This window comes from Rissa tridactyla, chromosome 2, assembly GCF_028500815.1.
Source record: "Rissa tridactyla isolate bRisTri1 chromosome 2, bRisTri1.patW.cur.20221130, whole genome shotgun sequence".
NCBI lineage: Eukaryota > Metazoa > Chordata > Aves > Charadriiformes > Laridae > Rissa > Rissa tridactyla.
This window is the reverse complement of record NC_071467.1, coordinates 88,705,363-88,721,550: the sequence shown is the minus strand read 5'-3', so window position 1 is coordinate 88,721,550 and position 16,188 is coordinate 88,705,363. Positions and strand designations below refer to the sequence as shown.

The 16,188-nt window shown below is 40.2% G+C and overlaps 1 protein-coding gene across 1 annotated transcript in view; it reads right to left on the bottom strand.

The window, feature by feature from the left end:
- Positions 1-1,661: 1,661 nt before the first annotated feature.
- The window catches only part of CDH6 (cadherin 6), a 101,582-nt gene continuing 87,055 nt past the window's right edge, over positions 1,662-16,188 (bottom strand). The window contains exons 8-12 of the mRNA XM_054192998.1: positions 13,502-13,638; positions 8,792-8,913; positions 7,887-8,004; positions 7,548-7,799; positions 1,662-3,706 (exon numbers count right to left, since the gene is read on the bottom strand). Coding sequence (XP_054048973.1) covers positions 3,216-3,706; positions 7,548-7,799; positions 7,887-8,004; positions 8,792-8,913; positions 13,502-13,638 — 1,120 coding nt within the window. The 3' untranslated portion in view covers positions 1,662-3,215. The remainder of the gene's footprint in view (positions 3,707-7,547; positions 7,800-7,886; positions 8,005-8,791; positions 8,914-13,501; positions 13,639-16,188) is intronic.

Genomic DNA, 16,188 nt, shown 5'->3' with positions numbered 1-16,188 from the left:
AGGCACCATATTTGTGGTGACATAACATAATTTTATATATAATATATTTACACAACAGGCACGAGTAGCCACTCTCTATTATTTACTGTCTCACTCAATGGACAAGATAAAACCAGCTTTCAATTCAAAGAACAAAAAGAAAAAAAAAAAGAAAAGAAAAAAAGAAACTTGAGTTTGGACTGCTACTAACAATCACTAAATCAGACAAAATCACTGTACAAACATGGGAGTGTAGTTACAAGATCAGTGATCCTCCCATCTTGTTATTCCACCCCAAGGAGTGACTAACGCAAGCTGACCTGCAGGGTGGCCCAGCCCCTTCAAGGCGCGAGGTCTGTCTTCAGTCAAGCGACGGTGACTCCCTCTCCCCTGGGAGCAGGGCCAAAGAGGTGTGCGGTTTCACAGCCACCTCTGCCGTCCCCTCCACACACCAATCTGTTTCCTCGAGGCCTGAGGAGGGGAAGGGACGGCTTTGGGCGTCCAACTGGACTCGAGCTTGAGGCGATTTGCTTGAGGCAACCCCAGGCAGTGAAGGGTGAGACACGGACGTGTGCTAGGGGGCTGTTCAGAAGAGACCCTTGAGAGGTACGCTGCCTCCACCCACGGTATGAGAGCAGCCAAAATGAGGGACCAGTGGCAGGTGGTGCTAAGCATCTGCTGCTCCTCCATGTATCTGAAATCCAGATGGTCCCTCCTGTGTGCCAGAGCCAGGTTTTGGACACGTTGCCTCCTGGATACTCTGATTTCAAGGAAGCCACAAAGGGCTAGGCTTTCAAAGGCTTTTATCATCTTAAATTATTGAGGGGTCCTCAGGAGGACATAATTCGGGCCTAGTTGTGCCATTGCCGTTGTGACAGGCATGACAGGCGTGACAGGCTCAGCCCCGATGGAGTTGGGCACCTCGCTCCGCTGGACTGAATCACTGTGAGAGCTCAGCGACACCGGGGGCTCAGGGGCCTTTGAAACTTTGGGCTCCTCCACTCTGAAAACCCATCTAATCTATCATGCTGGGCATCTGCAAGCCATTAGATGCATTGCCCTAAACCTGTACATGTGCAGTGCTCCCCGCTGTGAAGGACTCCTTCCCAGTCCCAGCCAGAGCCGCAGCACGGCTGGATCATCCTCTTTGCTATGAGCCAGTTCACAAAACCTGAAACTATGTCGTCGTGCTTGTAAAAGTCTAATATTCGTGAATCTTACTGCTCTCTTTATTTAACTCTCTAGAAGTAATGAATTCCAGGGATTAATTTTTAATCCCTTTTAATTTTCTGTTTATTAACTTTTTCCCCTTCTCTTTATTTTTAGAGTAAATTGGAGCTGTTGTTCAGTATTCAAACTGATTCACTTAAGATTCAGGGGAGGGGGAAAATAGATCTATGCCTGTAATTTTGGTATTAAATATTGTTTCAAATGAAATAAATGAGACTAATTATGTATGAGGTATATAAAAAAAAATTATAAAAAATATCCTTCTTTCCTTGACACAGTGCCATGGGCTGTGTCCCTACTTTGGGACGCAGGGTGGCTTTTAGCTCCTGGAATTGGATACCTCCCATGGCAGCCCCTTAGGGTTTTTTCCAGATAGCCTCTCCTGGATGGCTGCATTTTAAAAGCAGCAACTACATGCATTTGACAAACCAACAGAAATACTGAGTGGTGCACAAGCTGTAAAGAAATTTGTTTTGGCCTGAGACTATGGCATCTTCCCCCACCCCACCCCCGGACAAAAATTACTTAGCTTGGCAAAGCGGATAAACACACACACACAGAGTTGTGATTAAAATTTTAACTTTGGGTGAAGCCTTTAACAACCCCGGCTGAGTAGTTTATTTAAAAAAAATGAGTTATAGTTATAAACCCTACTTTTCAGGCCACTGGAATGACAATTGATTCTTGCTTACTTGTGTATTCAGAGTTTGAATCTAAGAAAAAAAAAAAGAAAAAGAAAATAAGCGCTCAAATGCATGAGAAATTACTTCCTCTGGCAGAATGCCAGCATTGTCCATCTCTAAAGCATTTTCCAAATGACTTATATATAATTCTTGCAACATCCTGATGAGGTAGGCATTATTTTCCCACTTTACAGATAGCAGAACTGGGCAGAGAGTCAGTCAGGAAGCCACCCTGGGCATCCAGGCAGGGAAGGTCAGGACAGAAAAAAGCACTCTTCCCTCCTTTGCAGTTGCTCCTTTTGCCAGAAGGGGTGGCAGTCACCCTGGGGCTACTGCTCCTCTCCTGCACATGAGAAAAGGTAGAAGGGTATGAAAAGCCTGACCCCCACCTCCCCAGCGCAGGGGCCATCGCTGAACTGATGTGCAGGTGGAGGCCGGCCAAAGAAGTACACAGCACAGTTATGATCTGCTCCTTCCTCCAAGTCACGATCTAATCTGGAGCTGGATTAGATGACTTTCCCCATATCAAAAGGCAAGTCTGGGTTAGAACTGGGAAACCTCTAAGAATTAGATATTGGGGCTACTGACCGCACACACATGCACGCACACACATCTCTCCAGCAATGCTAGGTCAGAAGAATATATACATAGCAGTCAATGAACTATATATATGTGTGTGTTAGTATGAATCAGTGCATTGGGGGCAATGGTGAGTTCTAGAAAAACACTTAGATTTAAATGACCATTAGGCCTTTCTACCCTCCTCATGAGTAAAATGCATGTTTGATGGTTTTTCTCAGCTTACTCTACTCGTATAATAAACCTTCATTCCATCACCACTACTTTTGACTATAATACATAGGGTAAACTAGGGCACCTCAGTACATTGGGATGTGCAATACACAATCGACAGAGCAGTCGTCTGAGCTGAATAGTCTGAATACAAGTAAAAAGAGCAAGTGAGCTTAAACAGTAATATACTCCAATTTACAATATAAGCAGAACAAGTAAAAATATTGCTCCCCATCTGATCCTTTTTTTCCCCTCCACTACTGCCGTGCCTGTAAGATTGGCTTGGTAAACTGGATGCACTAAAATATAAGAATTTTGCCTCTTGGAAGCTCATAAAATGATACTAGAAAAAGTTTTCTGACAGCTGATCCACACAGACTGCAGTCATTAGACAATTTGAACGGGTAGAACAGAGAACCCTTTCACACAGCTGTGAAGAAATAGAAAGAAATAGCCACTTCACATATCTCAATGCTGTTTCTGAAAATGAGGAAGGGAAAAAAAAAGAAAAGAAAAAAAAAAGGCAACGTATTAAGAGTCTTTGTCACTGTCCATCGTGCCATACATATCTGCCAGCTTTTTAAACCGAGGCCCCCAGTCACTGAGGTAATCGTAGTCCTGATCTCCGTCCGTAGTCACCGACTCCAAGGAGCTGAGGGACTCGGCCACAGAACCATTACCTTCGTACGCGTAGGTTGCTAACGAGTCATACGGGGGTGCCGTTGGATCTGTATCATTTTCCTTTAACCTTTGGTTAATGAAATCTCTGACATCCGTGTTATCTCGCGCTGCTGCAGTCCGCCGTGGCATAAAAAGTGTTTCCGGCACAATGTCTCTGCGCAATTTATTATCGTCTATGGCTTCGGGATTCCTCAGCGTGCCGATATCAAATGCCTGGGTATCTTCCTCTCCACCACCTTCATCATTATAACTGACAATGTTGTCTCTGATGTCTTCTTTGGAAATAATCAAAGGCTCTTTTTTCCGCTGCCGTCTGAGTGCTGCAAACAGCACCACTGTAACTGGAAACAAAAATAACGGGAAGAGAAAGGGAAAGGTTAATCCCTAACTCCATTAAAACCCAGACGAAATGCTGCGCCTCTGCTCGAATTCGAAGTTTTAAAAAGATGTTTTGCGAAACTGCAAATGCGCACGTCAGGTTTTCAGACTGTGCTTGCCCTGCCTGTGAGTACCCTGGGAGATGAAATGGCGTGGATATGCACCAGAAGAAAGGAGACGTCAAGCTTGTAAGAAGCCAAGTGGAGTATCTTTTTGTCAGTAGGCACATTTTTACCCAGAGTCATATGGCAATTTTGTTGCCTTTCTCAAGGCAAGACAGAACTAGTTTCATGAGAGTTGGGAAGGGAGAAACACTTTCTCAGAAATGAGTAACATCGGGTGTTATCTACCTTGAAGCCCTGGGACGGGACACAACTTGTGCTATGGACAAGGCTAGTATGTACCCGGCTATGATAATCAGTTAGCAAAACTGCGTTTCAAGATAAGTAAATCTAACCTCCTCTGGAAAAAAGCTTGGAATATGGAGTGGATTTTCAACCAGCACAAAGTCCAAGTTTTATTAACTTCCCCGGCATGTTTTTACCATGTACATCACCTTGAAAAAGTACATGGCTTAAATCTTAGATTGATGAGATATGGTAATCTTATTATTTAATCTGCCAAAGGCATGAGATCTCTAAAACAGATAATTTTATGCCTTTCATTCTAAAGTGTGTGGGTGTGTGTGTGTACACATATATGGATCTCATTTATTTGGAGGGCAGGAACTCTTTCCAAGGCCCTGATCCAAATTTAAATATTTTTATTGAATAGTGATCCCCGGTACTGCTGGAGAAGTAGGGACAGAGGGTGGGAGGAGATATTTCAGGAAGAATTTTTTCACTATGACGGTGGTGAGGCATTGGAACAGGATGCCCAGGGAAGTTGTTGAGGCTCTGTCCCTGGAGATATTCAAGACCAGGTCGGATGGGGCTTTGAGCAACCTGGTCTGGTGGGAGGTGTCCCTGGGGTTGGAACTAAAAGATCTTTAAGGTCCCTTCTGCCTCCCATTCTATGATTCCGTGTTCAACATGTTATTTCCTTTAGAAGCTAATTTCAGACTTCTTAGATGGATTCTACCTTAAGATGGTAAATGACTGAATATTTACAAATGAACAGCAGCAGCAAGGAGCCGGGATATATTACTACTATCGCTGTTTCTTTCATAGTCTGAGGTCCACAGTGCCCAATATTTCAGCTTTTCTGTACAAACTATGGAAAAAGACATGTCCTGCTGTCTTTATAGTTCTTTCATACTAAAGCAAAGCAAATCAGAAAATGCCTAAACTCATTGATATGAGATGATAAGGTGGTTCAAAATTATCTTCCATGTCAGCTGTTTTTATAAAATGGTGTGTGAGTCAAAGCACAGTAACCATTAAAGACTTTTTTTTCTGGCAGTCCCTTCCTCATTTGCAACCCTGTTAAGTGAAATGCCAAGGACTAAGGACATCCTCAAAACAAAATTTTAGCTTGTTTTTCTTAGCTTCCTTCAACAGTCAAAAAAGATGAATTTTTTTAATTTTATTTTTTTTTTAAATAATAGGCGTCCCTGCAGGATTACTTAGAGCAAGATGCTATCTGTAGGTGTCCTCAAGCATGTTGTGGAAAAGTCCCATACTTTTCTTCTCCATTGACTATAAAGGGATCCCAAGAAGACAGGATAAAGTAGGAAAATGCTCTAATTCCTGCTGTGTCTTTACCATAGCAATACTGTGTGTAAGGGAGAACATCTGTTAATACAAGTTGAAAAGAAATAAGGGAGGGGGTGAAACTGAAAGAATTAGGAGGGCTGGTTCAGATGGTGGAAGCTTCAGGCTCCTACCTCAATGGTGAGGATTTATTTATGGTGTCACGTAAGGGTCCTAATCTGAGCGATGCCTCTTTGTGCTGCTGTGCAAAAATGCAGTAAGAGAGAATTCTTCTCCTTAAGACCAAAGAGCTGTGACGCTATGTGGGAGGACTGGGGAAAGATCTTTGTGAGATAACAGAGATAGCTAGAGAAAATTGTGGAGAACTTGAAAAACACAGTGTCAATTTTGAAGGGGCTTCCAGAATAGAGACTGGTAGAACAATCTTAGAAAGTGTAGGAATGATAGTTTTTACATGGAAGGCTTGCTGAAGTATCTCGTTAACAAAAAAGGTGTTACATAGAATATGCAAGGATAAGACTTTTTGATAATCATGTCACATCTCTGATACTTGGGTTTTCTTATTTTGTGCTGAACTTGCAGGCAAAAAAACACATTAGATGTTATATGTTAAAGTACATCACCTTTATTTGCATGTCAGTGTTTAGCAGTATCTGAGGCCTCCTGATGAGACGCTAGACTTACTCAAACTGCAAATAAACCTAGCAATTTACAGGCACTTTTTGTTGCCTCTATATTTTAAGTTGTGGTTCAGGTCTGCCCAGTGTATTGTTTTTCCCTCAGTAGTGGTTGCATATGCAAACCCTGCAACCAGCCTGAAAATAGAAAATTATATAGCTGAGTTAATTGAAAATCTGCTTATGGTGCATGGTGGCATGAGCAGTAATTGACATAAAGTGCTGCTTAGCACACAGAATCAATTATTTTCGATTGACATAAAACAGGAAATCGTTTAATGTCAGATTGATATTAATGAGCACAGTTGTACTAACGAGTGCAAGACTATCTGCAGCATTAGATTTCTTTTTCTGGTAAGGAACTTGATACAAAGTGAGCTCAGCCCTTAGAGGCAATGATACCATGTTTTGAAAAATGAATTTAATGGCAAATTAAGGGTAGGACTGTTACTGTGGTAATCTTTTCTGAAAATGGGGTAGTGCTTATTTGGGCAAGCTATGACTATATTGTTAGAGTCTGAGAATCACAACATGGTCTTTGACTCATCACTGGAGAGGGAAATTTTGTTAATAGTAAAGATCAGGATCATTCTGCAGTGGTGATGAGCATGTCCAAGGAAGCTATGAGTATTATAGAAAGAACTGGAATCACTGAGGAAACATTTTCTCCCCTGCTTGACCCTACTGCTATAAAATTGGTCTGACTCCCTTCTTTCCTGGCCAGGTACAAAAGGTGACTAATAACATTTCCCGGAGAACTGCTTGTGTCATATTTTACAGTTTTCCCCATATGAATAGACTACGGGTAATGGCTGAAGAACTGGTCGTCTCTGCTGCACAAGAGGGGTGGAACCTGAGTGAGACGAATGTCAGAGATGTTGCAATCTGTCTTTATTTTTATGAAAAATATATATATGTTGACCACGTGGAAGTGCTGTAGCCAGATCTGTACATCCTCCACACTCAGGATCCAACCTCTTTGTATTCACAGGTGCCTGAAAGGGAGGACCCTTAAGCTTTTGAGACTGCTTTAGTAGCCACCCCATTTTAGCTTCCTTTCCAGCAGAACAGAAGCACTGCGACTTTTTTCTCCTCAGTTGAGACACGGGAAGTTAATTATTTAAAACAGAATGAGACAGACACCTGCAGAGGGTGGTTAGTCTGGTCCACCTTAGATAGCAATAAAGGGATGGGATGAACGTGTCTCTACAGGTGCCTGTCTCTTTCCATTGACCCGGGGGTGTAGCCCAGCTGTCTCCTCTTGCCTGGATATGGATAATTTTTAGATAACTAAGATTAGATAGGATGTGTTTTATACACCATATCGTAGCAGCCTTCCGAGGAGGAAATACAACAATACAAAGGCAGGATAAGACAAGAATGTCTTTGCTTTGCTCTTGTCCTAGCCTTGGTATAAACACTCATAGCAATGCAAAATAACCATGAAAGGAACAAAATGCCTCTGAGCTACTTACCGAGTAATATGATGATACAGAGAAGAATGGCAATAAGAGCCCCAGTGCTAAGACCAGTAGGATGAATCAGGGCTTCTGCGTTACAGGACAGCATCTTTCCTCGATGGTCACAAGCACATACTCGAATAGTCACTGTTTCAGTGCTGCTCTGGATAGGGTAGTCATTGTCTGATATTACCACTGGCAAGAAGTAGGTACTCATTTCATGACGGTTATATCTGGTTTTTCGGGTGAAAATCCCTGCTGTGTTGTCTGGAAACACAAAGCACGTATTAAATCTTCATCTGAAGAGTGAAAGCAAGGATGAGATAATAAAGAAAAGTCTTCCTAGAAATTCACCTCTGTTGTCCTGTAGTGTAAAGTTTGAGCTGCTGGCTGCCTCAGGAGCTAAGGAGAATGAAAACTGATGTCCACTGTAAGAGTCATCTTTATCAACAGCACTTAATGTTTGTATCAGCTGAAACAATAAGAACAAAATTATCTTCAAAGTCAGTGGGCCCTATGCTTATGTATGTACTGTAAAGCAATCTTATTGTATTCAGTTTTTTTCTTCGGCTTTAAGGCAGCTGGTGCTGCTAAGCCGAACTTAAGAAAAGTGATCCATGTGCTGCTGTTGATGTTTAGGATCACCATGCTATTGTATCCTATTCCATCAGCCAGTAACATAATGAATTTGAAAGTTGGCATGAAAATCATGTTGAATTCAAGAGCAGGCTTGGGTTGCTGCCACTCCAGACAGCTAGGAAACCTTTGCATGTGACAAGCAATAGAGATGAAAGGTGACTGTATATTTATCTACCCAAATCTCACATCACAGGAATTGTTTGGCTGAATCTTCCAAATTATCTGCTACTTTGAACCATTTAGTAGTAGGAGTGGTAGAGTGCGAATTATCTGGCAGGAAATAGTTATATCACAGACAGAACCTGTAACAGTTACGGACCTGAAACTGGTTTTGAAGGAGAGAGCGGAGGTAGGTGCCTGCATAAAGCAGAAAATCATAGAATGAAAATGAATCAGGGATAACAAGGTGCAGTACACAAAACAACAGTGTAAACTGTACTGTCACATTAGCTGAAAAAATACGAAGTGTAATCAGACACTGTGCAGCCACTGTTTAGTTTAATTTTGCAAAACTGACAGTTTGATGCAATGCAAAGTATACTTCTTGATGAGGTGACGCAAGAGTAGTAGCAAAACTCAATTATTTTGGAATATTTTCTTAGTACAAGTAGACAACACACCTGTTCTGCCTTTGCATTTTCACAGACGAAAGTCTCATAAAACATGGCAAACTCTGGAGCATTGTCATTTACATCCAAAACCTTAATGAACACTGGGACACGGCTGCTTTGTTTTGGGTTGTCTGAAATGATAAAACGAGAAAGAATAGAGATTTTATTTAGCCCAGCTACTGACTCAGTGCAGGAGAAGAAAAGGAGAGACTTAGGGGCTCGTTGCCTTCATTTTTCTCACTCACAACACTCCACTTATATTCTGTTGATCTCTGGGGAATGCGTTATGGGGTGAATGCCACAAAACCATGCTGTATTATCATTACACTGATTCTGTTAAGATTGGGTAGGAGTCCAGGATTTACAAATTCCTTTGAACGCTCCAAGTATGATTAAGAATGTATGTGTGACACACACACACAAAAATATAATGCTGGAATTAAATGAAATCTCTTTATTAACTTAACTGATGTAGTTTAGTGGCAACAAAGTTTCTAGAATATATTCCCTTCCTTAACTCTGAAACAGGAAGACTGAAGATGGAATTGAGTCAGTTTTTTTCCTCTCCACCTTTTATACATAATATTCTGTCCCCTACAAATCTCGTGACGCAGTTTCTTAAGCTACCATGATTACCATTATGTCATACAAATAGTAAATGCGTCTGTGATCACAGATATTTTAAAATCTGTTGTGAATTTATTTGGTTGATATTCTAGAGTTAACACTGAAATGTATCAGCTGGAGAACATAAGCACTATATAGAATCTGTAGATCCCCATATGTAAACGTGTTTTTTTCCCTATAAGGACCGTGTAGTGCCAAGAGATAGAATTTGACAAGGATATTGCTGAGCATAAAATACTGGTGAAAATACTGTGTTCTTTCTAGATAAAAGTAAAAACATTTGGAAATGCACCACATTGTGTAGAACATTCCTTTTCCTATTGGACTACTGGTGCTGTTGGACCTTTCCTTTTCCTATTGGGAGGAGACAGGCTTTAGTCACGAAGATACACAAAATAAGGAAAAAAAGCAACAGGCAGCAACCTTGCCTAGGAGCCATGAATGGTGAAATAGGAAAGATTCTGAGGCAAAAAGTCACATCATAACAACCATCGGCTCCTAAAAGGTACAAGACCTGCCCCCAAACCAATTTGTCACCACCAATCAAAAGGAAACCAAGAGACATTGCCAGAACTTGATCTGTGTCCTTTATGCTCCACACCACACAAAAAATGATCTAGGCTGGGTCACCCAGACATACCCACCTCAGCGCCTGGGAATATGGGGGTGTTGGAATGTGAGAGAGTGAAATCTATGAGGGAATGAGTGTGATTGAAATTAGTTTCATTTAAAATAAATACCTTCTCTCTCCCTTTCATGAGGACTCACACTGAGTTTTGCTACGTTATTTTCCTACCTGTGTTAATATACTTTATTAATGCATTTTAACCTATGATTCAAGTGAAAAAAATAGTGCAATAAAATATAGCAGATCTAAGGCTCTGTATGCTTCTACAAGCATTCATTATAGTAGCTTGTTGAGTTAGGCTTTAATAAAAGTCCTATTACTGTGTTTATCATACTTTTATAAATTTGAAAATGCCTTCTCCAAAATTGGCACTGTATATTTTTATTACAGAGCTCAGTCATTTGGACAAAATATTGTGCTTTAAAGCTCCACAGTCCCATTGAAGTTAATATGATTCCATTAGGCATAAACCACTTTCTAATACGAACCATTGGGCTAAATTCATTCAATGTATAAAATAACAGTTTATGTATAATATAGACTAGGCTGAATTCTATGCTAAAATACATCAATACAAATGTTGAATTTTTGTAATGGGCAGAAAGAAAAGGTACTCATTTGAAGTTGCAGGACTGTTGGCAAGGCTATTTTATAAGGACGTACCGTTCTAACAAATGTATTCAAATGTATTGGCAAATGTATTTCTTTTCCTCTCAAGGATTACAATTGTTTTCTTTCCTGCTTTTTGAACCATGAACTACATATTTTCATTTTCCTTCTAGGTGCTTAAGATTCTCACAATTTAAAATGATACCGTAATGAATAGAAGCTTCACAAAACCTCTATGTTCTAGGGACAGGAGCCTTTTTTCTCATTTACTGGAAATGTAAGTTGAAATATACGTATGCATCTTGAAGTCTTTCTTTGTCATCTTTCAAATTATTTTCGCAAATTAATTGGTGTAGGCTAATTTGTTTGCATTATCCTTTAGTTACTGTTGGGCCCCATCTCCAAAAAAAAGCTCCACAGACTCAACAAACTGTTTAAATCTATTCATCCCTGTAGGGGTATGTTTTCTGTTGAGCCAGAAACCAGACTCTTAAAGGTTTTTTTTCTGAATACAACCTCAAAGTCCTACCAATGTTTGATGTACCCTTAAGTGTTAAGTAAAGAATATTTAAAAATACTCTGGGAATTCTGTCCAGTAAATCAGCTGTAATTCTGCAGCCGTGAATCAGTAGCCCTGTGTACTGAGTTTTATTGCCAGTTTGCCTTCTAACTATGGCGGATGTACTGACCCGGTGTCTCACCAACTATTTGTTTGAAACATTCACAGCACGATTCTCCAGGCTGCTGAGCAACTGCGGCTCATGCTGGTGAAAGAGAAGAACATGCGAAAATGGAGCTACCTAAACGTACTGATGATTTTATACAATTAAAGGAAAAACAACTTCTTTATTTTCATTTTTTTTCTACTATAAAATGAAATCAAGAACAGTCTTCACTGAAAGGTATTTCTCTTTATGAATTTATGGTTTTTCTTTCTTTTTTATATCAAAGGGGGAACCCATCCATCTGAATGCGTATCCTGCCTGTATCTTGACTGGATATTTCTATTAGATTACTTCAGTGAAATATACCCGGAGTTTGATGTGATGGTATGTCACTGAGAGCAATCCATGATTAGCTGGAATTTAGTGGAATGGGACTTTAGCTAGCCTTGCTAGAAATTACTGGGTTTAGCTAGGAGCATTAAGCAGTGGTGCTTTCCAGTCTACTCTCTTGAGACTGAAATTAGTGAGGTAGCCTGGATCAGACCAAGGCTTCTTTCAACGGTAGCTGCATTTCAGCCAAGAAGATTGCCTTTGGAAGGCATCTATTCCAGTTATGCCAAATTTGGTCTAGGCTCAGTGAAGCACAGCCTGGGAAGTAGCTTGTTGCAGCCTGGAAGGGTTCAGACTAAAGAGAATTGGTAATTAAGACAGAAGCCTGTGTCAGACACAAAAGGTTCAGCTGAGAGCGTTTGGCCCAGTAGAAAGTCTGTCCTTAGGGGAGGAGGCAAAGAATTAAATGAGTATTTCGTATAAATGCTAAGTTGGTTTTCAGATAGTATACCATTTTCTATACTGTATATTATTTCATCTCTGCTGGGATCAACAAAAGTGCGCCTCCTAAATGTTACTGCTATTCTTTCCTCTCCACGTGTTTATTTTTCCCCTCCTCCTGTACCCAGGAGTTTGGTCTGTAGTGTACAATTCGTGACCCTAGATCACTCCTTCAAAACTTAACAGAAACACAGACACCTCACTAACAGGCAGTGGGAAGTCAGTGTTTGGTATGCTGAAACTACATACCTAGCATTAAAAGGTGAAAGCTTTCAAGAGAGGGAGAAAACTATTAAGAAACATCATTCCTGCAAGCTCTAGCCCATTACTCTTTTACATAACCTCATCTGCTTGCCTTAATGGGATGGTTTCACACCAGATTTTAGTTTTAAAAAGACCTTCAGAATAAAGAAAGCTGGAGTCAAATGCTCCTTAGTTATACTCTTCTCACCATTCAGCAGCTGCTTGAGCCATCTACACATATACACACCATAAGAAAGTAGAATTTATACTGCTTCAGATTATGTTGTAAAAAAAAAGCCATTTAGCCTCCAAGTGGCACAAAGGCTTTCTGATGGTCATAGAAGTGGTGTTTATATTAGATCTATATCTAACATCCCACCATGCTTCACAGTCATAGGCACTGTGACTCTGCAAAAGTGAAAAGAATTGCATTCCTTAATACATGACCATGTCACATGCTTACAGTTAGTATGTTAAAAAAAAAGAGGGTTGTTTATTAAGGCCACCTAGCATACACGTCCTTATCTAGAACCATGTCATTTCAGCTCCTAAAATGGTCACAACTGTTCTTATCAGAAGTTTACATCTTCTGAGCATTCCTAAAATGAGTGACAGACTGATTTGTAACTATGGCTCATAATTTCAAAGGACACTAAAGAAGTTAAAAATGGAAATCCTTAAAATTGTTTAAGATCTGGGCAACTCACTCAGGCCAGCCACCTTAGCCTTACTCGAAAACATCCAGCCTGTGCTATATTCAGTCTGGATCAGACTGAATTCAGCCATGGAATGCAGTTTGGCTTTGAACCATCTTTCCTCCTGCATACCAATTTCAAAATTCAACAATCATGGTCAGAATTAAAAAAGGCTACTACTGATTAGAAAACGCAGAATTGCTACCTTTCCTCCCTCCTCAGCTAAGTTACCTCTTCACGAGCTGTGTCCCTAATAAACATAAAACTGCAGACCCCCTCTTGCAGAGTTTCTGCTTCTTTATTAGTATTGGATGGACTATCCATATAACCTGACATCTGTCCAGCTGTGCTTTCCACATGCTCAGCTAGAAGGCTGAATTCATTACATCAGGGACAGCAGTGGTATTTAGGTTTGACTTACTGATCTCTGCTGCTATTACAGTAATGTTGTGCCACAGCAGTGTTTCCCGGTCAAGGGGTTTTGAAGTAAATATCGAACCGTTTCCTGAATTGATGTTGAATACTCTGTCCATATCAGTGTGTCGATCTACAGAGTACCTGCAAATACAGAAACGGGGGTTAGGAGAATGCTTTCCTTTTAATTTCTATGTTCTTAAACCATTTTCTAAGACTAGACATCAAACAGCTAGTAAACAGGGTTGGCTTTTGTTTTCAGCGCAGGCTTCAGAGTCTTCACACAAAGAGCTAGTTCTGAGCTACTGGATAATGACACATTGGAGGTTTGATTTAGAAGGTGGAGCACTGTCACTGAATAAATGAATTACTGCAGAATTTACATACCTCTGAGAATCATCAAAGCTTTGTTTTTAGTGAGAAATGTGAAGTCTGTGTCCTGAAAGATATGAAGTTTATTTTAAGGCTGAGTTGGCTTTCCATTATAAAACCCTCTTTTTATGGTTTGATATCTCAGCTGTTCCAAATCATTTCTGATATAAAATTTGACAGCTGGGGTGCATTTCTGCCTTTCACTTCCTGGCGTTTAAAAAGACTGTCCCCGAAAAACGAGTCGGCATGGAACAGAGATTCATTATTCCACGGCACATATTACCTAAAGGTTTGCTGTAATTCATTAAAACTAAGATGCTCAGCCCTGCTTGATGGCATCTAGATGTGAAAATGAATGCTAAGAAGCTCTGGAGGAGCTCAGAGTCTAAATACAGATGCAAATTTTCAATCTGATCTTTTGCTTTTTCTGCTGAACTGAATCCAACTTCAAAAGCAGAACTCTCCAGTTCATGGAAGAGGGTGCTACCACCCTGATCCAAATGCCATGACTTGGTTTCATCTCTCATGAAGAGAAAATTCTTGCACAAATTAATTACGGAGGGTTTGACAGAAATTTCTCTCTGATGTTGCTAAAGCAAGAATGCAACTGCATTATTCTGCTCTTGTTTCAAGCCCGAATGTGTGCTCATGTACCATCCAGGACAGAGCCTTAGGAAGCCCAGTGTGCTCCCTTGGTCTCCTTGCAGGCCACGACGATGGAGACAAGGCAGCTACTACTGTCCCTTGTGTCCAGATGAGGATAAAGATAGGGCTGAGCTGGTACGCAGGCAGATGAAAACTGGGCCGGGAGAATGACTGGCAGAGTTCACTGCCACTACAGAACTAAGGGGAATGCCGAGGCTGAAGAAAAATTTCTGTTCCCTGCTCTGCCCCAGGAGCAGCTGCGTGACGTCCCCTATTCTGCACAGATTTGCCAGTGCCTATGCAGTGTCTCTTGACTTCTGAGAAAGACCTTGCATGGAAGAAAGCAGGGAATAGCAGAGTCCAGTTGAAACACGTCATTCTGACAAAAGTTTAAAATGAAGTAACTTGCTAATTTTCTTGTAACCGCTTTTTTTTTTTTTTTTTTAAATTCTTCTTTGCAAGTAAAGAAAAGGGATATAATATCCATAGGAAATTATACTGGTCTTACTCTAAAATGAGAATTTTAGTGTAGGCTACCTTCCTAAACAAGACTATAGCAAGTATTCATTATTTGCACTAAATTGTTTTTCTTTTTCGGCATTAAATTCCTATGGAAACAATCTAATGAGGTTCAAAGGTACTCGCACAAAAAGACAGCTTTTTTTTGGGGAGGATTTGCGCAGGCACACCTTGCTAGTTTTTCAGGAGCTCATTTAGTTTTCATTCGTGCTGTCACTTGGGTAACAGTACCACAACTTCAGCTGCATGAAGTCAGCTGTGGTGTCACTAACCTAGTTCCTTTATGCAGCATTTGTAACGTTACCATCGGCTTGAAAAGAATATGTGAGAAGGTGCGTAATAGGCAGCGCTGATTGATGGGACAGCTTCAGCGAGCTATGTTGTTTTGTCCAAATCTAAATAGCACATGTGAATTTGTTGACTTAGCTGAAACGTTTGATGGAAACAAGTTTATACAAACTGGTCTGACTCTCTTATATTTTGACAAAGTAAGTATTTGATATGGTAAACATTTCATTTTAACTTTCATCCATTTGGGCTTTTATATGGTATTATGTTGGTATTTTGTGAATTCAATTATTTTTCAGATATTCTGTAGCTCATTTCCGTATCTTTCAGCTGAAATACTTTGGTATTTCCATTTTGCAGTAAATGTATATTTTGCATTCCTACTTGAAATGAAATATCAGGATTTTCCATAGATTAGCTGTTCCAACCAGCTGTAACAATATGTTTCAGGCTCTTATTCAGCAAGATATTTAACTAAGCAACTAGCTTGAGGCATGAGTTGTCCATGCATTGTTTTTTTTCTTCAATTACGCTTTCACTCACGCTTCATATTATGAATGGACTTAAAATATCTTACTGCCTTAACTCATTTTAATGCCTTGGCATATTGTAATCACTATCTTACTTTGTAAGATTTCCCAAATTAAATCTGTGGTACAGTATCTATAAGAAAGGAAAAAAAATATTTTCTGGACTTTTTTTAAGGTTATCAGAGCTGTAACATTGAGGACTTCTTCTTCAAGAGATTTAGAATTTTAAAATATAAGTCCCTGTAAAACTGTATGTATATTCAGTCATTTGTACAGTGGAAAGTTAAACTCGCAAAAAACCCCAAACCAAACAGTCCAACAAACAACCAGAAAACAGCTT